General features: G+C 49.2%; 10 protein-coding genes across 10 annotated transcripts; 5 read left to right on the top strand and 5 right to left on the bottom strand.

Moving 5' to 3' along the window:
• Positions 1–437: 437 nt before the first annotated feature.
• FMAN_01554 (uncharacterized protein) lies at positions 438–2,008 on the top strand (the record flags this gene model as incomplete). The annotated part of the gene is made up of 3 exons (XM_041820268.1): positions 438–514; positions 568–1,156; positions 1,205–2,008. 3 exons carry the CDS (start codon positions 438–440, stop codon positions 2,006–2,008), a joined length of 1,470 nt encoding a protein of 489 aa, XP_041676895.1.
• A 355-nt stretch (positions 2,009–2,363) lies between these two features.
• FMAN_01553 (uncharacterized protein) lies at positions 2,364–4,184 on the bottom strand (the record flags this gene model as incomplete). The annotated part of the gene is made up of 1 exon (XM_041820256.1): positions 2,364–4,184. One exon carries the CDS (start codon positions 4,182–4,184, stop codon positions 2,364–2,366), a length of 1,821 nt encoding a protein of 606 aa, XP_041676894.1.
• A 1,194-nt stretch (positions 4,185–5,378) lies between these two features.
• FMAN_01552 (putative RAD50 homolog uvs-6) lies at positions 5,379–9,364 on the bottom strand (the record flags this gene model as incomplete). Its single annotated transcript, XM_041820245.1, has 2 exons — positions 5,379–9,095; positions 9,158–9,364. The coding sequence occupies 2 exons, from the start codon at positions 9,362–9,364 to the stop codon at positions 5,379–5,381; spliced, it is 3,924 nt and encodes a 1,307-aa protein (XP_041676893.1).
• Positions 9,365–12,119: 2,755 nt separating this feature from the next.
• FMAN_01551 (putative zinc finger protein white collar 2 (wc-2)) lies at positions 12,120–13,765 on the top strand (the record flags this gene model as incomplete). Its single annotated transcript, XM_041820234.1, has 3 exons — positions 12,120–12,242; positions 12,376–13,570; positions 13,626–13,765. 3 exons carry the CDS (start codon positions 12,120–12,122, stop codon positions 13,763–13,765), a joined length of 1,458 nt encoding a protein of 485 aa, XP_041676892.1.
• A 968-nt stretch (positions 13,766–14,733) lies between these two features.
• Positions 14,734–15,812, top strand: FMAN_01550 (uncharacterized protein; the record flags this gene model as incomplete). Its single annotated transcript, XM_041820223.1, has 5 exons — positions 14,734–14,794; positions 14,970–15,104; positions 15,158–15,337; positions 15,397–15,578; positions 15,633–15,812. 5 exons carry the CDS (start codon positions 14,734–14,736, stop codon positions 15,810–15,812), a joined length of 738 nt encoding a protein of 245 aa, XP_041676891.1.
• A 156-nt stretch (positions 15,813–15,968) lies between these two features.
• Positions 15,969–17,939, bottom strand: FMAN_01549 (uncharacterized protein; the record flags this gene model as incomplete). The annotated part of the gene is made up of 5 exons (XM_041820212.1): positions 15,969–17,018; positions 17,062–17,078; positions 17,128–17,614; positions 17,664–17,766; positions 17,818–17,939. The coding sequence occupies 5 exons, from the start codon at positions 17,937–17,939 to the stop codon at positions 15,969–15,971; spliced, it is 1,779 nt and encodes a 592-aa protein (XP_041676890.1).
• A 990-nt stretch (positions 17,940–18,929) lies between these two features.
• Positions 18,930–20,519, top strand: FMAN_01548 (uncharacterized protein; the record flags this gene model as incomplete). The annotated part of the gene is made up of 2 exons (XM_041820201.1): positions 18,930–18,981; positions 19,033–20,519. The coding sequence occupies 2 exons, from the start codon at positions 18,930–18,932 to the stop codon at positions 20,517–20,519; spliced, it is 1,539 nt and encodes a 512-aa protein (XP_041676889.1).
• A 395-nt stretch (positions 20,520–20,914) lies between these two features.
• On the top strand, positions 20,915–21,341 carry FMAN_01547 (uncharacterized protein; the record flags this gene model as incomplete). Its single annotated transcript, XM_041820190.1, has 2 exons — positions 20,915–21,162; positions 21,212–21,341. The coding sequence occupies 2 exons, from the start codon at positions 20,915–20,917 to the stop codon at positions 21,339–21,341; spliced, it is 378 nt and encodes a 125-aa protein (XP_041676888.1).
• A 961-nt stretch (positions 21,342–22,302) lies between these two features.
• FMAN_01546 (putative D-lactate dehydrogenase (cytochrome)) lies at positions 22,303–24,253 on the bottom strand (the record flags this gene model as incomplete). Its single annotated transcript, XM_041820179.1, has 3 exons — positions 22,303–22,395; positions 22,449–23,896; positions 23,944–24,253. The coding sequence occupies 3 exons, from the start codon at positions 24,251–24,253 to the stop codon at positions 22,303–22,305; spliced, it is 1,851 nt and encodes a 616-aa protein (XP_041676887.1).
• A 969-nt stretch (positions 24,254–25,222) lies between these two features.
• FMAN_01545 (uncharacterized protein) lies at positions 25,223–27,318 on the bottom strand (the record flags this gene model as incomplete). Its single annotated transcript, XM_041820168.1, has 2 exons — positions 25,223–27,140; positions 27,203–27,318. 2 exons carry the CDS (start codon positions 27,316–27,318, stop codon positions 25,223–25,225), a joined length of 2,034 nt encoding a protein of 677 aa, XP_041676886.1.
• Between the last annotated feature and the right edge of the window lie 223 nt (positions 27,319–27,541).

Raw genomic sequence — 27,541 nt, 5'->3', positions numbered from 1 at the left:
TCATTAGATAAGGTACTTAGACATGTCTCAACGGGTCAGACTGGCAGCGCCGGGTCCTCCGATGCCCGGAGTCGGGGTCGCGCGGAGGCCGACCGGGATTACCTAAAGAGGCAACCATACTCACAGAGACAATCATTCGACAGCGCCGAGCGGATGAGGCTATTGTGCGGGATCCATCGGCAGCGTCTTTTGTCATTAATCGAATGAGACGAGGAGCCGTTCATGAGAAGAGAACTGAGCTGCTGAGGGTATTTATATATTACCTTGCACATCCCACATCGTTATCAAATGCCTGCATCCCACTATTGCCAGAGCTGTTTTGTGTAATTACTCACATTGTTACATCACTGTGACTCGGGCGTACGTGTGTCTTATCGTTTCAGTAAAGTCATATCCAAGTCCAGTGTTCAAAACGACGACTTGGAGATAGAGAAAGAATGGCGTTGGCGGATAAACTAGACGTTCGTCGCATCGCCATCATCGGCGCTGGCCCAAGTGGCCTCGCAGCGGCCAGGTAATCACTGATACCACTTACACATACAGCCAAGTCACTGACTCTCACCCTAGATACCTTCTTGCAGAGAAAAGGTTCTCCAAAATCCGAGTCTTCGAGCAACGTGCCACACCAGGAGGTGTTTGGAACTATACACCTCTAGCCCGAGAACAAGGCTTTTCAGTCCCAAGAACCCAGCCTAGTTTCAGCCCAGATCAAGCCCTGTGGCCTAACGACAATGGCGACGTTGAGTTTATGTCACCAATCTACGACCTCCTCGAGACAAACATTCCCCATTCTCTCATGAGATACTCCGATAAGGAATTTCCCCAAGGCTCATCACTGTTTCCCCGACATAGCGTTGTGCTACAGTACCTGAAGGAATATGCCCAGGAAATCAATCCTCACATCTCATACCAGACACAGGTGTTGAATATTGAGAAACCTGGTCCAAGCCGTTCTCAGCCCTGGACGGTTGAGGTGCTTGATCTCAAAGCCAACAAGGTCATCAAAGACGAGTATGACGCTGTTGTAGTGGCGAGTGGCCACTATAATGATCCATTCATTCCCGATATTCCTGGCCTCGTCGACTTTGATAAGGCATACCCAGGGGCTATATCACATTCCAAGTTCTATCGACGCCCCAATGACTTCAAGGATAAGGTAAGGATGCTTGTTCGCCCTACAGAACGTTGACTAACAATCGACCAGAAAGTCATTGTTGTCGGAAACTCTGCCTCTGGAGTCGACGTGAGTGCACAACTGTCTACTGTTGCAAAGCAGCCCATCTTTGTTTCTGAAAAGGAGAAGCCCACCGTGATACCACCAGCCAAGGAGCCATGGGCCGCTGGCGTTCCCGAGATTGTCGAGTTTCTCCCTTCTCAACGTGGTGTTCGCTTCGCTAACGGCCAGATCGAGAACGACATTGATGCTGTCATATTCTGCACCGGTTTTCACTACTCGTACCCCTTCCTGAAGTCTCTTGACCCAACTGTAGTTGTACCTAGTGGAGGCCATGCAGCACATCTCTGGGAGCAGATTCTCTACACTGCGGATCCTACCTTATCATTTCTCAGTGTTCCACAGCGAATTGTTCCATTCCCTATTGCTGAAGCACAGAGTGCACTAATTGCTCGCATCTGGTCCGGGCGCTTGAACCCCCCTTCAGAAGCTGCTATGGAAGCATGGGTACAGGAGCAACACGAAGAGAAGGGAGAAGGCAAGGCAATCCATGTCATGGCGTTCCCAGAAGATGTCGACTACATCAACCGTTTGTACGAGCTGAGCAAAACCGCGACCAAGGCCCCTGAGCTCGGCCTTGAGAATGATGGCGAGGGCAAGAGACCGCCTTACTGGGGACTAGATAAGCGATGGGTGAGGGAGAGAGTACCAAAGATCAAGTTGGCGAGCAGAGCAGCGGGCGATAAGAGACATGAACTGAGGACATTGGAAGATCTCGGATTTGATTATGAGGAGTGGAAGAGGACGGTCGAAGAGGGGGAGAAGTTATTTTAGACTCGATCCCATGAATTCCTTGTGCGATTAACAATCGCTTGAATCAGCCCAAGCCAGCCTGGCCGAAGCCGTCGTGGAGATAGTCCTCGTTATGAATTCCTTGAATCATAGACTAATTACTTCAACGATACAGTTTGGGGCCCTTACAACACCAAGTGGTTCTTCACAATTACAATTTACGTATACTTTCGGTAGTACTTCTCGAAATAAATTCAGTAGCAGCAGTCTAATTACAAACGCTCGTATGTTTTATATCCAATAATAAGTGCTCATATACCGAAAAGCAGTGTCGTTTCATGACTGCGGGTATGTTGAAATATCCTTAATAACACAAGAACAACAAAAAAACGCCATTTTAGTTGTCCGTCGTCTTTTCGTTACCTGTCGTGACACCCTCTGCAGCATCAACCTCCTCCTTCTCATCATCGCGTTGCTTTAGTGATTTGAGACCTGTCTTGTGCTCCTTGTGTTCCTTACTGAGGTTGACTTGCTTGATCATCAGACTGATGATGAGCGACAGCCCTGCAAAGCATGCATAGACGATGTACATTGTTTGCAGACTCTTCCAGAAAGCTGTCTTGGCGACCCTGCCATCGTGGCCCGTCAAGGAGCCAACGAGCTCGACGCTGCCTGCTGCGTTGGAACCGGAGAGTCTATCTGCGAGTTCCGAACCGAGTTCTTCCTTCAGTTTAGGGTACTGGCTCTCCATCTTGTTGTTGAAAATGACACCTCCTACAACAACGGAGATTGATGTGCCCAACTGACGGATGAAGGAGAAGCATGAGGTTGCAGAACCAATGTCTCGAGGCTCAACATTTGTCTGGAGTGCAATCAGAGGAGCCTGGAAGTTAGGACCAATACCGATGCCGGCGATGATCTGGAAAATGATAATCTTGGCCCAGTTGGCGCGCGGTTCAAGATTGATAAACAGACCGAAGCCAATGACGGTAATGATCAAGCCCAAAACGATAACGAGCTTGTAGTTGCCTGTCTTCTTGATGTAGACTCCAGCACCAGCCGACACAAACGACAGGGAGAGCACATATGGGAGCAAATAAACACCAGAGAGCAACGAAGATGCGCCGAGGACTCCCTGGTAGTAGAGTGGAAGCCAGTAGCTGCCTGACATGAAGACGAATGCGTGAGTGAAACCAACTCCATAAGATGCAACACTGTTTTGTGTGTGAAAGAGGCGAATAGGGAGAACGGGAAACTTGGCGACTTTCCACTCGTATACGAGAAAGAGACCAACGACGAAGATGCCAAAGACGATGAGGCAAATTGTCGTAGCCGAGTCCCAGGGGAAAGAAACACCACCGAGCTCAAGTCCGAGCAACCACATAATGGTACCGCCAATGATGAGAATACTGCCAGGCCAGTCCAATGCCAATAGACCCTCCTTCACCGGTGTTCGTGGGTTGTGGAGCTTCAGGACGAAGACAAGGATAACGATGGCAACGGCTGAGATGGGGAGGTTGATGTAGAAACACCATCGCCAGGTGACCTGGCTAGTGAAAACACCACCGAGAATAGGGCCAACCGCAGATGCTAAAGCCCAGACCATACCCAAAATGCCAAAGTACATTCCACGGTTTCGCATAGAGAAAAGGTCGCTGATGGCGATATTCGGCAGGACGATGAGACCACCTCCACCAATGCCTTGAATGGCACGCGAAGCGATGAGCATTGGCATGCCATTGCTAACAGCACACAGCAGAGATCCAATCCAGAAGATGACAGCCGCAGCGAGAAGAACAGGCTTGCGACCAAAGATATCTGAGATCTTGCCCCATGTCGGCACGAATGCGGCGTTGCCCAACAGATATGCACTTCCTATCCAGATGTAACCCTGACTTGAGTGAAACTCGTTGGCAATAGTAGGAACGGCTGTGGTAATAATGGTCGTATCCAAAGCGGCAAGGAAGAGCGCAAGACATAGAGCGCCAACTACCAAGATGGTCTCCGACGTGGTCCGTCCGGCCTCGGGGTCACCGGCCTCAGCTGCTCCGGGAGATGGGTTACTGCCGGCCGGTGTCGTCTCCGCTCCCTCGGAAGTTGGTTCGGCGGCTGGAGGGTCTTGGGAGTGTCCATTCGCTGCATAGGCCCCGTCTCGTTCAACATCAAGAGTACTATCTGAGCTAGTCCTCCGCTCCGGTGTTGGTGGTGAAGCGGCCATTGTTGCGCAAGAAAGCCCAAAAGGCTAGATGAAAAGATGAAGCCCCTACTTCTCTTCACCTATTTGAAATGGTGGAATGAAAGTCGTCGACGACTATAGTAGCTGTGAAGATCCTTGTCCGGAAGCCGGCGTTGACCGCAACGGTGATTGCTAATCAGGAACCTGTAGTTTTCTCAATACGGTTGTATTTGGCTTAATTACTCTGCGTTCAGTCTACGCCGGTGAAGGATTTTCATATGAGGATCCTGGTCAAAAAGGGGAGAAAGAGATTGAGGTGAGTTGAGTTGTTGATGTAGTCAAGTCCATTGTGATCCTTTCTCCGAAAACGGGGACCACGCACGCAATAACCATGACCGCCGTATTCATTAATTAAATCCGAGGCGCGAGGGCGAGGCCAGGAACTTTTTCGAGCAATTCGGCAAAAGGAGCCGTCTGGTCTCTCTTGGAGGGTGGAGAAATAATTCCATTGCAGTGAAATAAGAGCGTCAACGACATTCAAGACCCCAAGAACAAGGGTGTGTGTGGAGTCCGAGTATTATTGCCGGGGCATAGTTCCGTACACTTTTACGTACTCGCGTCCAAGATGATCCTCCGGCTTATTTATTGTATGTATCTAACGTATGTAAGTGTTAGCTTGAGGAGGCCGCCATGCAATTGCTCACCGGAATGACTCTTCTGTTCCTGTGCGTGTCTGGTCATCACCTTGCTTTGACGAGGCATCGGAAACTAGGTAGTTTGATTTCTCTCTTGTTCACCTAGCTTGAGACTTGTCCAAGATGAGCTAGAATGAACTCCTCGGAAGTGCATGACTAACAGTGTGAGTTCCTGATATGATTTATTCGTATCCCTTATTCGTAATGAGCTGACGTCCTTGAATGAGACGGCATCAAACCAGCATTTATTCTAGCATCGTGCATTTTGGGGCGGATTTACGTCGGAGGATATCATTCGATCCAGCTGTGCCCAATATCGAATGAGGCCGTCGATACAATCGAACGTCTGTTTACCCAAGTGTTACAGAAGCAACACCAGCATATCGCAGGGCACAAACAATAAGCAAATATATGATGATATTTGTCCACGGCCCCTAAACGCCAAGAACAATGTTTTGACGCTGATAATATCTCAGCCTATTTTACATATTTGTCCGACATCAAATCTCAAGTCGTCCTGTTTGAGTACTTGATACATCCATTAGAAGATCTTTGTGATGCTTTCTCTCGAGATGACACTGTTTTGTCGTTCATCTCGCTTGACTCTGAAGAAACTGTCACAGAAATCGCTACACCTCATATGTCGCAAAAAGTCCTCGTCATGAGTAATCACAATGAGCTGGAAATTGCTCTGTGCCTGTCGGGCCTTGATGATCATATGTAGACTCTCCGCCAGACTCTTGATATTGTCGCGATCCAAGTTTGTGGTGGGCTCATCGAGTGCGATCAGGCCACAGTTGACGCCGAAAGACTCAGCCAGAGCCAGGCGAATGATGATAGACGCGAGAACCTTTTGTCCAGCAGAACATCGACCGCGCATGTCCATCTCAGTGTCCTGCTTCACCATGCAGAGTCGGTAGTTGTAGCTGCGTTTGCCTGTGTTTGACTCATTGTCTGAGCGGATGAGAATAGTATCAATGTCTGTTCCTTGGTAGGTGCTCTGCCACAATTCGCCAGCAATGCGATTCACTTCGGCCATCTTCATGGAGTGAAATTGCATCACAGCTTTGTCCACGGCCGAGCTACACTGCGCCAAATCTTCGATAGCAGCCTTGGTCGTTTCCACGCGAATGTGCGACTCGCGATACTTTCTCTTGGCGTCCTTATAGTCCATTTCCCACTCTTGAAGGAGTCTCCCAAGTTCTTCATCTTTAGTTTTCATAGATCCCATAACAGAGCCTCGCTCGGCAAGAAGGCGGTTATAGTGGTTCTCTTGCATGCGAGCTTCAGCCTGGAGGCGTTCGTAATCCTCATCTGCATTGCGATCTTCCAACTCAGCAATCTCTTGACGGATAACGTCGATCGTGCGAAGGTTCTTGCGGTAGTTCAAGTTATCTTTGATGTTTTTCTTCTTGCGGTCTCCATTGTCAATGTCCTGCTTGAGCTTGTTCGTGCGAACAGTAAGGTCTGTGACCTCCTTTTCAGTACTCGCAATTGCCTTCTCAAGTGTGGCAATAGATCGTTCATTAGATACCAGATTCGAGGGTCCTCCTCGGTCGATATAATCTTGAATATCAGCATCCATCATTTTCATCTCGTTGACAGAGTTGGCTACGGCATCACGGGCCTCAGCAATGACTTGCTCCTTGGCCCGGCCGCGTCTTAGGACTTCATCACGGGCAGACCTTGCTTCAGTAATGCTGGGCTCAATGGTCTCCAACTCCTCGTCAGCTCGCTGGATGACGTTTCGTTGATGCGAAGCCTCTTCTTTCAGTGCCTGGATCTGATTCTGGAGGTCCTGCTTCTTGTCTAATTGGCCCGCTGCTCGGCTGATCTTGTTTCTTAGCTCGCTCTTTTCAAGCTCAAGAGAGCTGAGCTGATCTTTTGTGCGCTGGCGATCCGTAGTCAACTTCGCGATGCGATTTTTCAGGTTCCTCATCTGGTCCGATAGGCCAGCTTGAAGCTCATGAATCTCGTCGGGACTTCGAGTAACGCCACCTGACATTTGCTGAGACATGATACGGTCAACCTGGTTCTCAGACTCTGCAATATCCTTGACAGTTTGTGCAATGCTGAGGACAGTCTTTGACATATCTTCTAGGTCTTTCTGCTTCTCTTCCTCAGCCGACAAGACGGATCCTTGTTCTTCCACTTGTCTCTCAAGGGCATCAAACTCTGCTTCGGCAACCTTGCACTCTTCTCGAAGACTAGGCAGTTTGGCAGTCAACCGCTCATACGTATCATAAGATCCCCTGACGGATCGTAGCTTTTCCAAGTTTGCGACAGTATCCTTGAGGTCTTTTTCTGTATCAATTTTGCCTCTTGGGTCAAGGTGCTTGTCGATCCTTTTGCTCAAGCGCTCCATGCTTGCGGCTTGGTTGTCATCAAAATGGCGATCACAGAGTTGGCACTTGCGTTTAGTATCAAGCAAGCGCTTGCATTTTGTATAGTAGTCCACGAGAGCGTCGAAGAGGCTCAGCTCATTCCTGAGCTCTTCTACCTGTGACTCAGTGACCTCGATTTCCTCTTTGTAATCCTCAACGGTAGCATTATCGCGAACGGCAAGAAGAGCACTGACGACCTGCTGTTGGCAAGTAGCCGCCTCCTTGGATTTTTTTTCGTGGGACTCTTTAGATGTTCTCAACTTGAATTCCACTTTCTGCTGTTTTTGGCGGATTTGTTCACGGCGCTTCTGGGCCTCACTGACAACCTTGCTCTGGTCCTTAATCAATGCCTGAAATTTAGAATCGAGTGTTTCCGGCTGCCAGTCACTACCAAGAATTTTATCGAGCTTCGGCTTCCAGGTGCTTGTCAAGGTATCAAGCTTGCGCTTGCGGTCAGCAAGTTCCTTCTTCCTGTAGTCAAGCTGGGCTCGCTCAGACGCTAGACGAGTGCGTTCTACAAGTTCCCGGCCTAGCTTATCGTTCTCGTTCTCGAGCTGATGCAGCTTATCGTTCTCGTCAGAGATTTGGCGGTCCCAATCGGCGTTCTCAAAGGTCTTCTGGGTTGTCTGAAATCTGCTTTCAAGGTCTTGCATCTGCCCATCAAGCACAGCCTTGGCACCCTCATCCACGTCTATCTGGCTTGACTCGTTCTGGAGCACCGAAGTGCGTTTTTCAATAGCGCCCATTCGTTGTTTCGCGGACACGCGGTCTTGTGTGCGAGCAGCTTTACGGCCTTCAAGCTCAGTGATGACGCCAGTGGCCCGGTCGAGTTCAGCGGAGTTGTCTTTCTGCAAGCGCTCCAGGTCCCGTTTCTTCTCGCTCAGAAGTTTTTGAAGTCTGTCATTAAAGGATTTCACATGGTGATCCGATAGATCGCCGTCAAAGCCCGAGAAGCCGTAAGACTGGGCGGCTTCCTGAATGGTTTCCATGCGTATCTTCAATTGACGCTCGTACTTGTCTTTGTCCGATTGGTGTTTGCCCTGTTCGGAAAGCTTGACAGAAAGATCCTTTCGTGATTTTCCTAATTCGGTCTGCAATTCGTTATACTGTGCTTTGTTCTGGTCGGCCTCATCCTGAAGATGCTGCATACGGTCTTCGTAATGTGCTAGGTCACCCTCGAGCTTTCCGTCATCATCGGGCAATTCGTCGATAGTGGCCTTCAATTCTTTGACAGCCTCTTCTCTGTACTCAAGCTGTTCACGCTTGGTGTTGAGGTTCTGCACAATTGCAAGGTGGCTATTCGCCGTTTCTCGGATGTTTCGGATCTTGTCTTGCGTTTCCTCCATTTCGGAACTGATAGACTCACAAGTTTCTCGAGATCCCTCAATTTCGGCTTGCAGGGCTTTCATCCTCTTCTCGGCCCTGTCACCGCGATCCTTGTTCACCTTGTTATGAGCCTCGTCATTCTGAAGCTTGCCGAGCTGCTCGACCTGTTTCTTTCGGAGGACCTTGAGGTTGTCGATGGCTTTCGTATATTTCATGGCCTCGAATATCTCGTCAAATCGTTTCTTCAAAGCAGCAGGCTCACTCAATGGCCAGAGGGATTCGTCTTGATGGCAGAAAATGACAGCATCAAGAATTGCAGGAGAAACACCAAGACGCTCCGGGATCATTTCATCTAGCTGAGCTTGCCGAGTAGAAGTTGTTGTTCGCTCTCCATTATTGACTACAACTAGGGAGCAGTCTAGGGTTTTCTGAGAGCGGGTGGTCTTCTTGACGGTAAGTTGTAAACTTCGAGTAGCGACATGTTGACGGTCATTGATCGATCGAAATTGGAGTTTGACCTGGGCCATAACCTCCTTCTCACCACAAAGCTACGTTATGTTAGCATCAAGATCTGCTTGATCTGCTTCTGGGGAAATGCGCATGTCGGCACCTTTGGATCATGAATGAAAGCGCCGCCCTTGCTGTTAGGCGGCAGCTCGCCGGTCGTGGCATATTTTAGACACTCAATGATCGTTGTCTTTCCCGATCCATTGTAGCCGACAATGAGAGTCAGAGGCGTATTGAACTGGATAGCTTCACGGACTGAGGGGCTAAAGGACCGCACACCCGAGATCGAAAGCTTGTCGATTCTGGACATGGTGACTACTACCTCACCTGGGGAACGCGGTAACGGCAGTGTCGATTACGTAGATTAAAACATTGACTAATAAGAAAAGCTGCAGTTCACAAGTCACAACAACGTCGAGGCCTTGAATAAGGTAGACAACAAGTGTCGCTCGTTAGCGTGGATCGGGCAGCTGAAGTCAAATTGGCGGGTAACGCGACGTTAGATACGAAGACGCGTTGAGAGGTTCAAAAGCTAGGAACAGTCGATGCGTAAGCACGTGGTTGGCTGGTTTAGCCGGAGTTCTCGCGATTCACTGGGAAGAGAAGATGGAAAGTACCATGATCCGATCCAAATCTAAGGTAGGTACCTAGGTAACGTCCATAGACTCCATACTGCCTGCCTACATGACTTGTTCACTAATCATTTCTCCAAAAATGGCCAGTTTTGAAAAGCTATTTGAGCTCAACGATATCTACACTCCAGCATTGTTTCGACGTTTGCGAAAGTGTTTCATTTTTGTCATTCTCTTATTGGCAAGTACAAATTTGTGACGTTTCATCAATTGGCGAGATCGACTAGAAGATTACGTCTTTTCAACGTCAGCAGATCATCAAGTGGCAAGTCTCCAGAGACCCCTAAAATCAAGACCTCCAAAATCCCTGGGCCAAAACACAAGCAAACCCACCCCAGTCCTGGCGCCACTCCGCTTCGGGTCAGTACGATGTAGACCCGAGACCCCTTACATCTGGAGCGACATTGCTTGACGATTTTCCCTGAGAGCCAGAGAGCCTAATAAGGGCCTCGAAGGGTCTAGAGAGCTGCAGAAGGAACGAAATATAGACATTTTAGTAGAAGACAAGAAAACTTAGGGCCCCTGTTCTAAGTGACAGAAATATTTAGGTAAGTTTAGTATATTTTGGTTGGTCTTTAGACCAGTTGATCTTGGCACCCTAGGTTCATGTCAGAGGTTTCCTTGTACCCTGGGGCACTCAAGCAGTTCAATAGCGTATTTTTTTTCTTTTTGGTGATAGTAGTTGTGCCATGACAGTGACATATTTCTGCTTTCCTTGCATGAAAAACTGAGAAAACAGCAGGCTTTAGATGAGGCGACAAATTTGGGAAGGATTTGCTTACGAGACCTGCAGACGTGCAGCCTACTACATGGTTTTGAACAAGACATGGTCTTCTTCTCTTCGCCTCTTGGGCATCTCTTGTTCCCCGATGCCATTTTCTTTCCCGATATCTCGATCACAAATCTCTCCAACAAACCCCCGTAGCTGGCCCGCGATGATCCCCCTGAATGTCAAACTAATTAGACATCATGAATGCCCACGAGAATCGATACTTCTCCTCCGAGGCGCCTCGAATGAGATGCGACAAATATTGGTCAGCCACTGTGGATGGTGACCTACCTTGGCGCTTGGCTTGCGCTACTGCCGCTGGACCCTTTACGCTGGAACCCGCTAAGGCGATCCAAGGGTGCGCTAAAACGGACTACGCCGATGCAGTCAACCAATAGATCCGGCTGGAGAAACTCCTGTGAGAAAGCAGCCCGCTTTTACCGGGGCATAACCTCCGGAACACTGGCTCAATCGTTGGACAAGTTCCCATGAGGCTAAAGACAAGAACAGGGGGTGTTGCCGAGCAGTGCAGATTGGACAAGAGGTGACGTTTCATGCCCCATTCAATCCAAGGCAGCCCAAATTCCCATGTGTGAAAGAATCCAATTCTCCAAAAGTGCCATGTTTTACAGTGGCCAACTCCCTGATAGTCCCTGGCCACACTTGCTTTGCTGAGCTGCCCAGTCTGCCATGGCAGTCTATGGACTAATTGAGAGGGACACACACACACACACCACAAGCCTGTTTGCTGCCCTGTCATCAGACCCAAGCAAGGGGAAACAATTAAAAGTCGCTCTCAACCTCTGTCTCTGCTGTGAACCTAAGGATCTGCACCTTTCAAAGCGATCCTGAGCCTCGCCTTGACTCAGAAAGCGGGCCATTCTTTGTTATCCAAAGACGCTACTATAAACCGTGGTGTAGGTAGGTGACATGACAGATGGATATGTGTTTGCTGATATCTCTTCTCATCTTGCCCCGTTACAGCAAGTTCATCCAAAACCTTTCACAATCTTGCCTCGCACATGTCCTAAACCTTCTTGCTATACCGGGCGTCCCATCTCTCTGAGTACTGTCAGACAGGTAACTCCAATCTGTGCCCGTGCCCACGCAACATCTCTCATGCCTTGTTTTCTTTTAAGCCCCTTCAGCGCTGCCTCTTCATTTGATTTCATCACGCCAACGGCATTTTCAATTTGTGTTGTTGTTTCTAACATTTTGTAGGCGGCTAATAGGGACCCCTTCAACTTCTCTACCACTTTGTTCCTGGCCGATTACTCGATGCTCTTTGCTGTTCAGTATCTCACTGGATAGTAGAGAGGGGAAGCTCGACATCCATTTCTACGTTTCGAGTTAGATGTTGAGCTCAAGAATTTGCCATCGCCATACCCAAAAACAAAATTGAAGGATAAAACACACCGATACGACCCCAGAATACCTTATTCCGGGTATATCTTTTCGTTTTTCAGAATTTCTCATGGTACTCAAGCCATCGAAACAATATTTCCAATTGGACAACTCATCCCAGCTCTTATCGCTGCTGTCGCATCCACTCCACTGAGTCGAGCGCTGAGGAGACCACCAAGGCCACTGGAATTGCCCTTTCCGGGTTCTCGCCCATGCAGCTTTGAATACTCGACTGCCACATGAATGAATGCGCCGCAACCATGTCCCACGGACCACCTCCACCACCTCCTCCGCCCCAGGGCGCCCCTCATCCGAACAACTTCAACAATTTCTACGGTTTCAACCTCGATATTGGTTCTCTCCCCGACATGACGGGTGGCCAGGTCAATTACCACTCCCCTCCCCGCGACGCCGACGCCGACGCCGGGGCTGCGGCCCTATCTATAGCGCCCCCCCAATCGGCCAAGGCCAACGCAACCTTGATCTTCGATCATTTCGGCTAACCCGATTTTGTAGATGGGCGCTGATGGTCAGGACAACGATCTTATGGCCATGCTCGATAATAGTATGCTCGGTGGCATAACAGACATTCCAATGAACCTCGAATCCGCAGATGACTCCAACATGAGCGGCTCTTTTGGCAATGGGCAATCGACCACTGAAGAGTCTGTCGCGAGAGCTGAAAATCAATTCAACACAGCAGCCAACAATGTTCCTGGCGCCGGACCCCTCCCCGCCGGCGCCTTTGCTCAGATGAATCTCGCTGGCGCCAGCACCCTCACAGAGTTCACCAAGCGAAGAAATTGGCCCGCCAAGGTCGTGGAAGAGCTCAGAGACTTTTTACAGATTCTCGATGCCAACGGTCGCATCAAGTACGCATCACCTAGCATTCTCCAGGTCACTGGATACAGTGTAGAGGAGATCCAAGATGTGTTTCTGAAAGACCTGATCCACCCAGATGACCAAGGTGTTTTTGTCGCAGAACTCAACGAATCCATCGCATCAGGCAACCCGCTACGACTTTTTTACCGTTTCAAAAAGAAGGACGCCGAGTACGCGATATTTGAAACTGTCGGCCATGCACACATTGCTGGCGCCAAGTTCGCCCCCAATCCAAATAACCAGTCGCCCTTCTGCCAGGCCGTGTTCATGATGGCGCGACCATATCCCACCAAAAACGCTGGACTTCTAGACTCGTTCCTTGAGCATAAGATCGAAAATGAAAGATTAAAGCGCCGTATAGCCGAGCTCCGCCGTGAAGAGGAGGCCGAAAATGATGAGGCGCAAAAGCAGTGGCTGCAGAGTCAATCGGGTCGGTCAGACATGACACCATCTGAGGGAACTGGCGTCTCCTCGGGAACCTTTTACCGTCCGGGTAGCGAAAGAGGAATGACAGAGGCCGATCGAGCAGCTCTCAATAAAGCTCTTACACGCGAGAATCTCGAAGGCTCAGTCGCAGGCGGTCGGCAGGATTCGCTGAAGGATAAGATGGCTCGTTACGAAGGAGCATCGCACACAGACACGATTGAGATGTTAACGGGATTGCGATACATTGAGGGCGAACGAAGCCGGGGAATTACGACTGGTAATGCTAGCCCGACCCTGATCAAGGGCGATGCAGGAATTGCCATTCCGATGGAGCGGGACCCTCGAACCGGCGATAAAAAGAAGAAGCTCAAGACGTCTGAGGAATATGTGTGTACGGACTGTGGTAAGTGGTTCTTGTCGCCGTAAGTGACCTGTTTAACAGTACTAATATAACACAGGCACCCTGGATTCACCGGAATGGAGAAAGGGACCACAAGGACCGAAGACATTATGCAACGCGTGCGGCTTACGTTGGGCCAAGAGGGAGAAGAAGAGAACCAGCACCAGCCATCCTCCTACGGTGGATCAATCTGTATGATCACGAGGCGACGAAATGGCTTCCAAGGAGTTATCGATCTACCGGCCTGTAAGGTACATGACACGACCGAAACGAGGGCAGCAAGTAGCAGTGTTTGCCATGATATAAGACGAGCTGGCTAGAGACACGGTGCCTGGGGCACGACGGAGTTTGGGCTGAAATTGCTGATTTGAATGGCGAAAAGCGGGATACACGAGACGCTCACAGCCGGTTGTTTATTTGATTACTTTCTTTTTGCAAACTCACGACTGAACTGGATATTTGATTTGTCACGACTGGGACTACAACACAGATACCTGGAGCGTAGGGAGCATTTGGGCAGACTTAGCTGACGTGCGCGCCCTTGATGCGCCACGAATATGAATTGACGCATTGTTTGTAGTGACTGTCGTGACTAAAAGATGCAACGACATGAAACCCCATTTCCCTCTGGCTATAGTCCCTAACCCACCATATTCAGTGTTGGTCAATACAGTCAGTCAGGGTCTTGTTTCCATACGTGACGATGTACGTAGCTGAGCTGAAGCTATGATCCATGGCAGCTGAAATAAGCAATAGCTAATGCTACAGGTCCCACTAAAGACCAAATGGATTGCGTAGGTCCCGTCGTGACAAGCTCCCCATAATTATGAGGAGAGCTGTAGCTTGTACAGCTGGGTCCACGTCAGACACTTCAATGGCAATCGCAGCAAAGTATTGGATGGATAATACGGCATAAGGCACCTAACACACAGTGATACACTCTGGTAGAGGGTCAAGTAACAGTAGAGGCTTTATCAATTGAGCTGATTGGACGTCTGTTCTCCGACCTCAAAGTACACACAGCACCTGAGACTTGGACCCCTCCCTACCTATTTCAACTCAATCCTTTGCATCATCAACCTCTCTCTCATATACACTTCCCTCTCGAAACTAAACAAATTCCAATACAAACCCATTCTCCATCCTCTCACACTACAATCGCAATCATGGATAAACTCATCAACGCCGCTAAGGACTATCTTGATGACGACAAGGACAAGCGTCAAGGTATGTTAATATCTACATCCTCTTGTTACCCCGCCAAGAATCCATGATGCCCCTCATACGACCTCAGACCGTCGAAGGGGGTTTAAAGCAACAGTTAGCCGTTGTTTTGCAGATCTCGACATTTCAAACATAACTCAAACTTCAGATGACTTCGGCTAATTGATATTCTTTCTAGAACACCAGCAGCAAGGACACGGACAGCAGCAAGGTTACGGAGGCCAAGACCAGGGCTATGGCCAACAGCAAGGCTATGGACAACAAGGGGGCCAGTATGGCCAGCAACAGCAGTACCCTCCTGCTGGTGGCATCCGTTAGTTATTAACACAGGCTGCCACTCGAGCGAGCGAATCTAACAATACACAGAGTCTCAGGGTGGCGGTGGCTTTTCCAGCTTCCTTGGTGGAAACGTCGACTTTGATAATGCCAAGGAGGAAGCCCATCAGAAGGCCGGATCTTCTGGCGACAAGGACCTCTTTGGAAGCATTCTAGGATCTCTCGGGCAGAAACAGAACAAGCTTGCTGATGAGGACCTTGATGAGGAGGGTAAGTAATAGATTTCTGTTTGATGAGCAAGACACACGCTGATGACATATGACCACCAGATGCCATCAAGCAGCACAAGAACACTTACAACGACGACGACTCCCAGCAAGACAGCAAGAGTCTGGGTACCGCTGCTGCTATGCAGGCTCTCAAGATGTTTACCCAGGGCCAGGGCCAAAGCAGCACTGGTGCCAACAGTCAGACAGCGTTCTTGGGACTTGCCTTGGCCGAGGCCAGTAAGGTTAGTTTTGAGGTACAGTACAGTTATAAGTCAGCGTCTAATATGAATTTATAGCTCTTTGACAACAAGGCCGCATCAGGCAAGGTATCTGAGGGCACGAGCAAGGAGAGCGTCATCCAGCAGGCTGGTGAAGTCGCTTTCAAGATGTACCTCAAGAACCAGGCCGGTGCTGGTGGACAGCAGGGTGGTGCTTCTGGTCTTATGAGTCTTGCTTCTAAGTTCCTGGCTAAATAAGCCTAATAGTTGCTACGACATGTAGTCATAAGGGGGTGGGCGCTAAGCAACACCCTTGATCACCACATGCTAAATAACAATTAAAAGACTGCATGTTCCATTCTCATTTTGCGATGTAAGTGAAAAACAGCGAGTCATCATCTTAATACAACGGGTTTATGCCTTCTGCTTAGCCAGATCCACAACATCCAACCACTCATCAGGTCGACGGCGGCCAGACTCTGTAGCGTTATGCAGATATTCTTCTGCCTCTGCTGCCCAAGCTAAGAGCTGCTCCTCGCTACCCCATTCTCCTGTAGCCATCAAGCCAATAGAGACCTTACCCTCACCCTGATCCGGATCTACGTATCCCACAGGAGCTGACACCGCAGGCGTGCCGGTCAAGTTGGCCAAAAAGACGTAGAGCATGTTTCGAATGGTCGTGTTGGTATCACTCATGCCGTAGGCTTGGTCACCAGGGACAATAGGCCATCCAATCAAGGGACTTGTAGGTGTCATGATAAGAAGGCCAGGGTGCTTCTGGAATAAGTAGGCGAGATGTTGCATGATGAGCTCTCGTAACGCACCATATTTGAGCATATCAGCCGCAGGAGTCCTGGTACCGACAGACATCACGACCTTGTTAGCGGGCCCTACCAGGGAGAGCCAGTCAGCGGGATTGGGAGTTCGTCGGCGGGCTGACTCGGCCATTTCAGTGATACAGACAACACTGTGTGCAAGTTGCGCCTCGGGGATGTATGGGATAGTGATGTCGATGATCTCATAACCGCACTTGTTGGCGAGGTAATTGACCGCCCTGTCACAGACCTCCTTGACACGAGGGTCAGCCTTGTTCCACCAGTCACGGTAAATTCCCATGACCTTCTTCTGGCCCTTCGGCGGTGGGTCAGAGCGAGCAAAGCGGCTTTGAATATGACAATCTGGGTTTGGCTGGGACATGACGCGGTAGGCAATAGTCAGGTCTGATACAGTAGCGGCGATAGGACCGGTGATACACATGGTGTTATTCATAAACATAGTTCTGTTATGTGTGGTCTTGAGTCCGTAGACGCCATTGAAAGTGGGAGGGATACGGATACTGCCTCCCGCGTCCGTGCCAACGGCGATAGGGACAACACCAGCTGAGACAGTGGATGCGCCTCCTGAGGAAGAACCGCCAGGATAGTAGGATTTGTTGAGCCAGTTGGTGGGTGTTCCTTGTGCAGCCTGGATTTGTCAGTGGTGTCTTGTACAAGGGGGCCATGCTTACATTGCATCCGCTGGTGTCTGATCAAGGTCAGTAATTGTATTAGAAAGACGTTGTATATGGACTCACCGGAGCCAAGCTCATGCATAGCATTCTTTCCAATGACTACAGCACCGGCTTCCTGGAGTTTCTTCACTGGCCACGACGATTCTTTCTGCTCCTTGAAGGTTTCAATGGAGGGGTCATATTTCATACCGATGTGGTTATGAAAACCCTTAACATCAGTATCATCCTTGACACCGATAGGCACGCCGTCCAAAACACCCAGTGGCTTGCCAGCAGCATAACGCTCGGTTGATGCTTTGGCAGCCTCGAGGACTAGGTGATCTTTGCCGTGGTTATCAACCCAGCCATCAGAATACTTTCCATCTGGTCTGGAGATTTGGGGGAGGAGAGCTTCAGCGACTTGAAGAGGTGTCACTTGACCTGACTTGTACATCTCATGGTAGTCACTAGCCGTGTAGTAGCGTGCTTTGGAATCTGCATACTGGGACTTGAGTAGCGCGGGTTCAAAGTCAAGCATAGGCTCTGTAGGGCCCAGGGGAGTTACGGTAGGCTGAGGATGTTAGCTATGTGGGACTTGGTATGGAGTAATGACCGCTTACATGAAACCTGTAGGGAACATCATCAAGAGCAGGAATATCTTTGATAGTGCCAAAGTGGGCATTATCCCAGAAATATTGTTGAAGGAACCCAACTTTGGCGATGCTACAAGATTTAGCTTTGGTAAGGATGTGAGGAACAGGATATGAAACTCACAGGTCAGCACCAATTACGAGAGGAATGCCTCGAAATGTAGGGTTGTTTTCGACTGTGGGATTGTATGTAGCTGCTGGAGCCTCGACAGGCTTGGGATAGTCGGCAAAGTCGGAGGGGGCCATGGTGGAAGATTCGGGCCCGCGATTGTGTTAGTCTGAGGAAAGATTCTGGGGCAAGGAGACCTGTAGAGTTTATATAAATGGCAGAAGCAGCAGCAAGAACAAAGGGTTGTGTCCTAATAGAGCAGGTCTGGAGATAAATAAGAGGTTCAACTCTTTCCTAAGCTAAGCTGAGCTTAGGCTGCATCTGCTGTTTACGACCCCTAGAACGCCAACCTAGGCTACCCCACACAAGGTTCATGAATGAGATGCCATTTGCCGAGGCTCGTAAAAGATCGATCATGAAGAGAAACTAGAGAAAGTATTCAGGAACAATCTATTTTTGCATGGAGCAGTCGATTTTTCGATACGGAAAGACCAATCACACTAACTCAAGCGGAATTCAATTCATTGGACCGCGATTCGTCCATCACTTGAATCAGACGCCGTCACAAGCGATACAGCGTCCATTGTTTAGAGTGACTAATCCTTGCACATTGAATACCCAAGCATTTACGCGTCTGACGCAGAATTCATATAGACCAAAGGGACGGGTCGGTCAAATAAGACGAACAACGAACCAATTTGAATGAATGATTAAAACAATAAAGTCCTCAGGCAAGACGAACAGCATCTAATGGAAGACCATGTGGTTGCCTTACGTCATCCCAAACTACCTCACTACTCCGTAGGTACCTCCCTTTAGTGCGTTTAGTGCCCCGCATCACAGCATCGCATCACATGGCATCTTTGTCACTCCTCACTCGATAGGTAAGCTAAACTCCAACAGCTACAGACACCGTGACCGGGGCCGTGACCGTTTTCTTTTGATTTGATCTCATAACTCTCCATGGCCTTGCTTTCTAAATCTTTCTCCTAACAAAAGACTCATCCATGGTCAGCAACATACAGTCTACAAAGCTCTCCTAGGAGCTCGGCTCTTACACAGCTCAACCCCTCCAGGGATAGCTTCGCGATAAGCTACCTAGTATCTACAACATCATCACCATCAACATGTCGCTCTTTACCGCGCAGCTTTATCCTGGCCGAGCACTAGGATTCCTAGGTATGGTAACAACATCAGAAGACTTGGTAACATCTATTGACGTATTTGCAGTCCTCGGCGCAACTCTTCACGATGTCCTTACCCGTCTTAAAGCTGAACCCCAACGCTTCCAGAAGATCGAGCTACTTTACTCCCCTGACCGACCTGTCACCGAACCCGTTGGCGTCGAACTCCCTGGGAATGGCATACGATTAAGATTTGACGGCCCCGAACAGCGTCTGCGTCTTGTCGAGGTTACCGACTTTACCAAGAATCACATTACCTTCAAAGAGCGAGATCTTGTAAAACCATCTGCTGGTACCCCTGGATCTCCTTCATCAGGCGACTCGACATCAGGACCGACTTTCCGACATATATACCATAAACTTCTCGGCCCTACGTACGCCGGTGAATTTATTCCGCCATCTAGTGGACACGATAATGGCATCTATGTCTTGTCCTATCCCGGTGTTGCCTTTAACTTCGCACTTAATCCTTCCGAGTACTCGCCCGAGAAAGACGTAGTGTCGACTTTCGCATCGGCATCTAGTCAAGTCGCAACCTCGATGGCTATCTTTAGTGGTGATTCCTGGGCTGATGCTAGACCGACTCTTTGGACTGAGATTTTGCCCAGCATCAAGTCAACCACCGTGATTCCTCGAGGTAAAGATGTCTACCCCGACGAAATTTCGCTTGTTCGATTACATGGAGCTGGAAAGATTCAGCTTTTCAGGAAATGGACCAGCAACTCTTTCTGGATCACCCTTGGCGAGACGACACCTCAAGATCTCCTCATGGAGTTGGGGCCTCCGAATGCCATTTATCGCAAGAATGATCAGAAAATGGTTATTCATAAGATGCGTACCGCAAGCAACGCCAAAGGTCGTCCAGATGCTGCTGATATAGGCCGACCTGAAGATCTCACCGATACCGATCAGTCTTCCATGCACGAGGGGTCTGATGCGTCCGACAATGAAGAAGCCGTCGATGATCAGATCGGTCTTAACACAAACGGCGAATGCTTCTATAATTATTTCTATCTTGGGTTCGACATATTAATATCGACTCGTGTACCCCCGTCACAAGCTCCTCCTGGTAGCTTAGGCAGCGAAGCAGGAGGTCAGAACGGCATCATATCCCATTCTCCCGATCGATTAGTAGCCACAAAGCTGGTTCTACATGGTAACATACCTGGCTCATACGAATTCAATCGTCATCGCCGTTGTCGCTGGGAGATCGCTTACCTGGACTCTCTAAATGATGGCAACGGACCGACAGATTCAGAAACGCCTTTCCCACAAATAGAGGACCGTATGAATGCTGCATGGGCATCTGCATTCCCACCAAGCGACTCTAAGCAAAGACAACGCGGCATGGTTCTTAATCGTGGCTGGGGCGATAGTCCAGGCAGTAGTTGTGAGTTCTTGGGAGGGTGGGAGGAGAGCGGCGCAAGGAGAGCAGAAACAAACGGTGATTCCACGACCACGCTGTATGGTTTCCCAGGGCTGGTATTTGAAGTTTTGAAGAATGGGCATGTCAACACTGTCACAGTGTTTTGATCTACGGTGTCACATCTGGGTTTTGTTTGGGGGAGTCAGTATATGGTGTTTGGGAAGAGTCGATATGATGGCTCATTTTCGTTTGCTTCGATACCTTTGTGCATATGATCTTAGATTCCCTGTGAATTTATATTGACAGGTCTTTATTCTTGTATTGCTCTTTACTATGTTGCCATTGCCTACCTAAGTAATTTGATGAACGAGGCACGAGATGCCGGAAAGTGCATCAAGGGAGGCAAGAGCTTCCACAACTACATTGCTCAATGCACTGCCTTTATTCACTGCCAACCTCAACTCTCTTCACTCTCGCTTCCCCTCGCCAGTTTATACAACTTTCTACAGCAAACATCTCTCTTCTTCATTCTTCATTCTTCATTCACAACCAAGAAATCACCATGTCGCCCACAGAAAAGGAAAACACTACAGAGCCAGTCGACAAAGAAGCCATCCGGAAGTTGATCAAAGAGCTCGAGGGCAAACTCGAAGCTCTGTACACCCTCAGCGACGAGGTCAACAGAGGTATTCTCGAGAGCAAAGATGCACTCGAAAGTCTCCGCGAGAAGCGCGTCAAGCTTATCAGAGCGCGATTGGACCAGATCTTCCAGCAGTGGAATATCGGATCTCTGACTAGCAACCATCAACCGTATGTTACCTTTGACTTCTGCGAATCCGATGCTGAGTGCGGTTTTTAGTTCAACCCAGAATCAGGGTCAGAATCAGAGTCAGAATTTGAGTTTGGGTTTGGGCCATGTTCCAGGATCGAGCCAGGCTCAGACTCAAGCCGGGATCAACCAACAAGGGCAGTTCGGTTTGCCATGGTAGATACTAGGTTGGTCGGTATGTGAAATATCTATCTTTTGTGATACAATGACGAGGCTCTTGCTAATGTTGAATTGAAGGAAGTACATCCAAGGAACTCTCTAGTAAGAAGATGGTGGATCAGACTATGAGCCAGTGAGCCAGTATATTGCGTTATAGCATAGAAGGAACAGGCCATTATCAGCCTTATATAAGTCACACTCCGAGATCACGAGATACTTATCGATATCCCGTAGTAAAAGGTCCTGAAGTGTATGTTGTACTCCTATATTTCATCTACGCAAGTTGGCCTTTCATGGTGCCCAAAGTAACTGGAAAGGCACAACTATGGGGAAACAGATCCCCATTAGTAAGGCTATAGCCTCGGTATTCAAGTTATGCTGTTTTTTTACTGTCGATATGATCATTTATTGCGCTGGATCAACCGAGGTGTGTATGTTTTCGGGCATCTTAGATAGGATCTGGGGGAAGAAGGAATTTCTCGATATCCTTACAAGTCTGACTCAAGTCTCATGTAAAGATTGACTCACAATATAGTTATGCAGGCAGCCCGTGCCATCTAGGAGCTGACTGCAATAAAACCCTAATAAGTAATATGAACTCAAGGTAAATGCAAACAATTATACTGACTTGGAACTTAGGTGCGGTTGCCGAAGGTCATAGGGCCGGCCTTGAGCACTTTGAAAGCAATAGAAGAAGAGAGAGAGTACATTTCCGAGTGCAACACATGACTAACAACTACATCAACTGCTAAGAATCAATAATGCACCATCGTAGAAAAGGATCAAGGGTGAACTTTGTCAAGGCTTCTGCTAAACTGATCTTATACACAAGCTTTTGTAATGACGAGTCTCTGTGACTGCCGTTCAAGCCATCTATTACTACATCGTACACGCTACGCCAGGTATCATCATGCTCCTTTTCCTCCTATCCGTTTCCCATATCATGCGTATTTCATAACTCTCTACCATTCGTCGACCTCTCCCTTCTTGGGTTTTTGTACCCGCACAACTTTGTCACAGTTGAGCAAGCATAGAGGATCGAAGGCTTTCTTGATCTACAATGACCGTTAGCAAGCTGCTCATTTCAATATATGGGCAATATTCTTACCTGTCGCATCGCGTCAACTGTAGACTCGCCAAGCTCATGGGGGAGATAATCCCGCTTGACAAGTCCAACACCGTGCTCACCCGTCACGGTACCCTCCATCTCAACAGCCTTCTTAACCATGCGATGCACAACAGCCTCGGCCTTTGCACGCTGAGCATCGTTGTACAGCAGAATGGTGTGGAAGTTGCCGTCACCGACATGTCCTACGATAGAAGCAAACAGGCCACTCTTTGCCATGTCCTCCTTGGTCTCCTCAATCAGATCCGGTAGCTTGCTCATGGGTACAGCAACATCACCTGTCCACACGTGGTCGCCAGGCTTCTTGACAGCTGTGGTACTCCAGAGAGCCTCCTTTCGTGCACTCCACAGCTCGTCCTGCTCTTCTTGGCTCTTAGCAAACTCAAAGGTCTTGCTGCCAGCCTGCTTGGCAAGCCCCTGCACTTGGGCAACCTGCTCCTTGACACCGGCAGGAGTTCCAGCGAACTTGAAAAAGAGTGTTGCTGCCTCTGTCCAAGCTCGCGATGTCATGCCCGCATCGTTGATGCACTTCATCTGGTTGTCGTCGAGAATCTCGACAGCAGCAACGGGGATGCCCTGGGCCACGACCTTGCTCACACAAGTAGCAGCATGACGGATCGAGGGGAAACTGCAGACAGCGACGCTGGTAGACTCAGGCTTGACGGTAACCTTGAGAGTAGCCTCAGTCACGAGGCCAAGAGTACCCTCGGAACCGATGAACAGCTTGGTGAGATCGTAGCCAGCAGAGCTCTTGCGAGGTCGCTGCCGGGTCTTGATGACAGTACCATCAGCAAGAACGACAGTCAAGCTGAGAACCCATTCGCGCATAGTACCATAGCGATAGGCGTTGGTGCCACTGCACCCAGTGCCAATCATTCCTCCAATCATAGCACCAGGGCCAGGGTCAGGAGGGAAGAAGAGACCCTCATGCCCCAGGTGGTCATTTAGAGCTTCCCAGCCCATCGCGGGCTGGACAACGACATCTAGATCCTCCTTGTGAAGATTGATAATCTTGTTCATACGGCCAAAGTCGATGGAGATGCCCTTGCGGGTAGGTGTAAAGTGACCTTCGAGACTGGTACCGCCGCTATAACCTGTAACGGGAATCTTGCGCTTATGGCAAACCTTCATAATCTCAGACACCTCTTCAGTGCTTGAAGGATAGACAACGCAAAACGGACGGTCTTCGGGGCCAGCCTGGTGAGAGGACCAGCTGGATGTAGCGTGGTGTTCGAGGTCGTTCTCGGCGGTGCTGACATTTTCTTGGCCGACAATCTTGACAAAGTCGGCCCAGGCAGCCTGCATGTTCTCGAGCTTCGTGTTGTGCTTGGGAGCTTTGGATTTGTTGAGGGGTAGTGTCGACGTGGGCTCGGGGTCTCTTGGCCAATATGTACCAAGCCAGTATGAGATACCGACGCCCGAGAGGAAGACTATCATTTGTTAGACTTCTGGTCTTTAAAGGAGTGGTTGAACGTACCAAATGTCACCATCCAGTTCCTTGTAGGGTCTGTCATGTTGCGCCACTCCTCGTACTTCTCTCTCTGCTCCCGCTCACGCCTTAATCGAGATCCAATACTGCCCATGACCTGTCCTTGGAATGTCCTTCCCACCTTTGTCTCGTTACTCTGTCGGGCGGGGGTATTCTTATTCGGCCTTTCAGGCTCGATCTCGGTAGCGTAAGAGCGGGAGAAAGAAGCAGGTAACCTCGTAGTTCGACAACTAGCTGTGGTGGGTGTCCGCAAGCTCCGGAGAGCAGCACGCTGAGCGCGCAATTGAAGAGAAGCCATTGCGATGTAGCTTGTGCGCGGGGCGAGGTTGAATGTCAGTAGCAGGTGTAATTAAGATATATAGGTCGTAAAATGGTGTAGAGGAGCTGGTCGAAGCTGTAGGAGTGTGTCGGGATAGGAATTAACCGACGAGGAGACGTCGATGTCGAGCTTAAGTGTTGAAGTCGACGGCAATGGAAAATTGTTAGGACGGAGTTGGAATACCGCACTATAATTCCCGAACCCCACACCACGGGGCCTTGTTTCGGACGTCTTCAGGCCCTGAGATCGGCTTCGATTAGATCTGCTACGGCGTGGAGGCTTTTGTCTAATTCTCATTGGTTGTGTTATTCTATTTCCTCTTATACTTGCCTTTTTCGTTATTGTTTCCTCGGTATAATTCAGCAGTCGCGCTGTGCAATGTCCGTCTTCCCATATCTACGATACCGATCCGTACCGGCCGGGCCCGGAGCTTCTCACTCAGTCTTGTAAGATAGGATCTATCGATGGCTGAAAAACTGACCAAAGTGGATGCTCAATGTGATTTCAAGGATCAATATTGACTATAGAGGGGGCACTTTGAAGAGCAATTATCACATCAAAGCACGTCACCGCCGGCCTCGGCCAGTCTCACTATCATGTATTACCAATCCTGTTCCAATGAACCTCGAATCAAGTCTTTATCCTGTATTATATGTTCTGAAGCAGTGAATGCTTTCACGTATCCATATAATGAATTACAATAGCCGAGACGTCAGATCTTCGGAGATTGGCCACCGCCGTTGATGAAAGTCTCAGCCGCATTCCCCAAAAAATATCGCGGAGACCAAGTCCGCTCTCCCAATGCTTCCATCCCGACGCCCAGAAAACTATCAAGCCTGCCAATCATATGCTGTGTATTGTCCCGAAACTCCGTCCGCCCGTTTCCTTGTTGTCATTGTTATCATAAGTACCATGGTAGCTCTTCGGATTCAAAGGTACAAGAAGTGATCATATGCTGCCGTGTTGCACAAGCTGAACAGTAAAAGTCGGTGTTCCACTCTGCATATGGTCAAAATAGGCTGCCAACTCATCATCTCCTTGTATCTGAAGGGGTAATTCGTTGCCCTTGGGGTCCTTAATGATGCCCTCGATACGAACACACATCGCTCCGGGAAACTTAGCAACCGCGACCTGTCGTAGCTCTTGGATTGACTGTGAAGACATTGTAGATATCCACAGGCTGGCATTGGCTGGATATGTTGAAGTAGGGTGCAATCGCATGAATACTGCAAAAGAAGATGGTACGGCAGGCACTGAAGGCACAGGCGAGAACATTGTATTAGACGCCGATGCCGAGAATTGGTGCTGCACGTATTGCTGCTGCATGTAGTTTGCCTGTGGTTGATTCCCCAAGTACATCGATGAGCCGTACTGAGCGTCCATGGACACGGTGTTGGTAGCGGACGAGCCCAGCATTCTATGGGGTTGGGGTAGGACAGCCTGAGAAGTCGGCATGCCCAGAGCCGGCAATTGTACCTGTCCTGGCCGTTGTGGTGCTGGTAGTTGTCCGGTTGTTGAATAGGCAATACGTGAGTCGACTGGCTCATGGACAGGCTCATACCCATTGTCATCCATGGGCTGGTCTATCATCGGATGCGCAGGTGAACTGGACCCTGGGGCTCCCCTCTCTGACATTCCGAAGGCATGGGGGGTCTCTGTTGCTCTTTGGGCTTGTTGTTGATATATGCTTGGTTGGGCCTCAGTGAGTTGCGAGTCCTGGACAGTATCTCGTGGTTTGTCATTCTGAGACTTGCGCTTTGGTGACTCGTTCTGCTTGGGAGCTTTGCCACTTTTGGTGGTCTTGGATCTCTTCTCGTCGCGTCTTCTCTTGATCACATCTCGAGCGACGATCTCGACTGCCTTAACTTTTCGGCGAGATGATTCATCGTTTCCATGAAGGGGAATTGACCTCATACGTTCTGATTTCTCGAGCCATCGCTTCTTCAGTTCTTCCCATTGCTCTGGTGTTCCATCAGTTTTACATGTAAACTTTGCATCGCATAGAACTTCATGTAAAGCAGCGCGGATTTCATGAGACTCTTCTGGGTTGAGACCTAGCTCGTTCTTTGCATCGACGAGAGTCATTCTGGTATCCTGGTTGCGTAAACGCTTGGTCACGTCAGTGCAAATAACGTCCAAGGCAAGCTGCTTTCTCTCGAGGTCCTCTTTGGAAAGCCAAAGGGCCTGTTGCAGGTGTGGACGTTCATGGATCAGGCGGTTCTTGACATAGTCCCATCTTCCTGGTCCAGCTTGGGTTTTCTTGAAGATGGACTCTTCTTGACAGATTCGAGCAAAACACCCGCGAGCCTCTGCGTAAATGGTCGCATCGAGGCCGAGGGCTTGTTTGGAATCGTTCAGGGTCATTTCAGATGGGAAACGGACAATGTGTTCTGATTCAGTGAGATGTTGACGATTCCTTCGACTTTGTCTTTTGCTAATCTTGCGTGGTTTGGGCGTTGTTGGGACAGAGGTGGGATCTTCTTGCGTTGGGTTCTCAGGAGCATATGTTGTTGGCTGGTTGAGATCTCTGGGTTCTTGGTCAGGCAGTGGAATGGTCACGTCTCTGTCGTCTAGTGAAGTATCATCCTCGAGATTCTCATCATCAGGCTCAGCATCACCACCAGATCTTGCTCGGTCACCATTTCGAACTCTAAGAAGCCATCGATTGCGGGCACGCACTCTCATGAGTTCACGGGAATTGATGTCAAAGCCATCCTCATCAGTCAGGATTCGTAGCATTTCATTTTGAGGGACATTTCTCTTCCAAAGCTCATGGATGCGATTCACAAGTCGATCATCCTTGTGTTTTAGTCTTTGTTTGGTAGGAAACTTCCATCGACTAAACTGAACTTGAAAAGCGCGTTTGCTGAAATAGGTCGTGTAAGTCAAGTCGAGAAGAGCGGTCACTTACACTGAGCGAGCACTTACCTCGGCGTGAACTGGTAAACATTCTTCATGTGCACCATGATATCCTCGAGGGACCGACGCTCATTGATATAGAGTTGGTAGCACACATCTTTGTGTGGTTCCCATTGATAGACCATGATTCAATACTCGAGACAGCATAGTCTCTCTTGTGTCTGCGTCTTTGGTCAGAACGGCTCAACTAAAACTTGGAGCTTGTGGAGAGACTTTTGCATTGCTGGTTAATCTGGGCTTCCGGAGTTTTTTTTGGCTGGTCAACCAAGGATTAGTCATGAGCTTACAGTGTGACTAGTGAAAGATGTACTGTGTATGCTAATAACTGCTTGATGATGAACTTGTAAT

Source organism: Fusarium mangiferae (assembly GCF_900044065.1).
Source record: "Fusarium mangiferae strain MRC7560 genome assembly, contig: FMAN_scaffold001, whole genome shotgun sequence".
Taxonomy (NCBI): Eukaryota; Fungi; Ascomycota; class Sordariomycetes; order Hypocreales; family Nectriaceae; genus Fusarium; species Fusarium mangiferae.
This window is presented reverse-complemented; position numbering and strand designations above follow the sequence as displayed.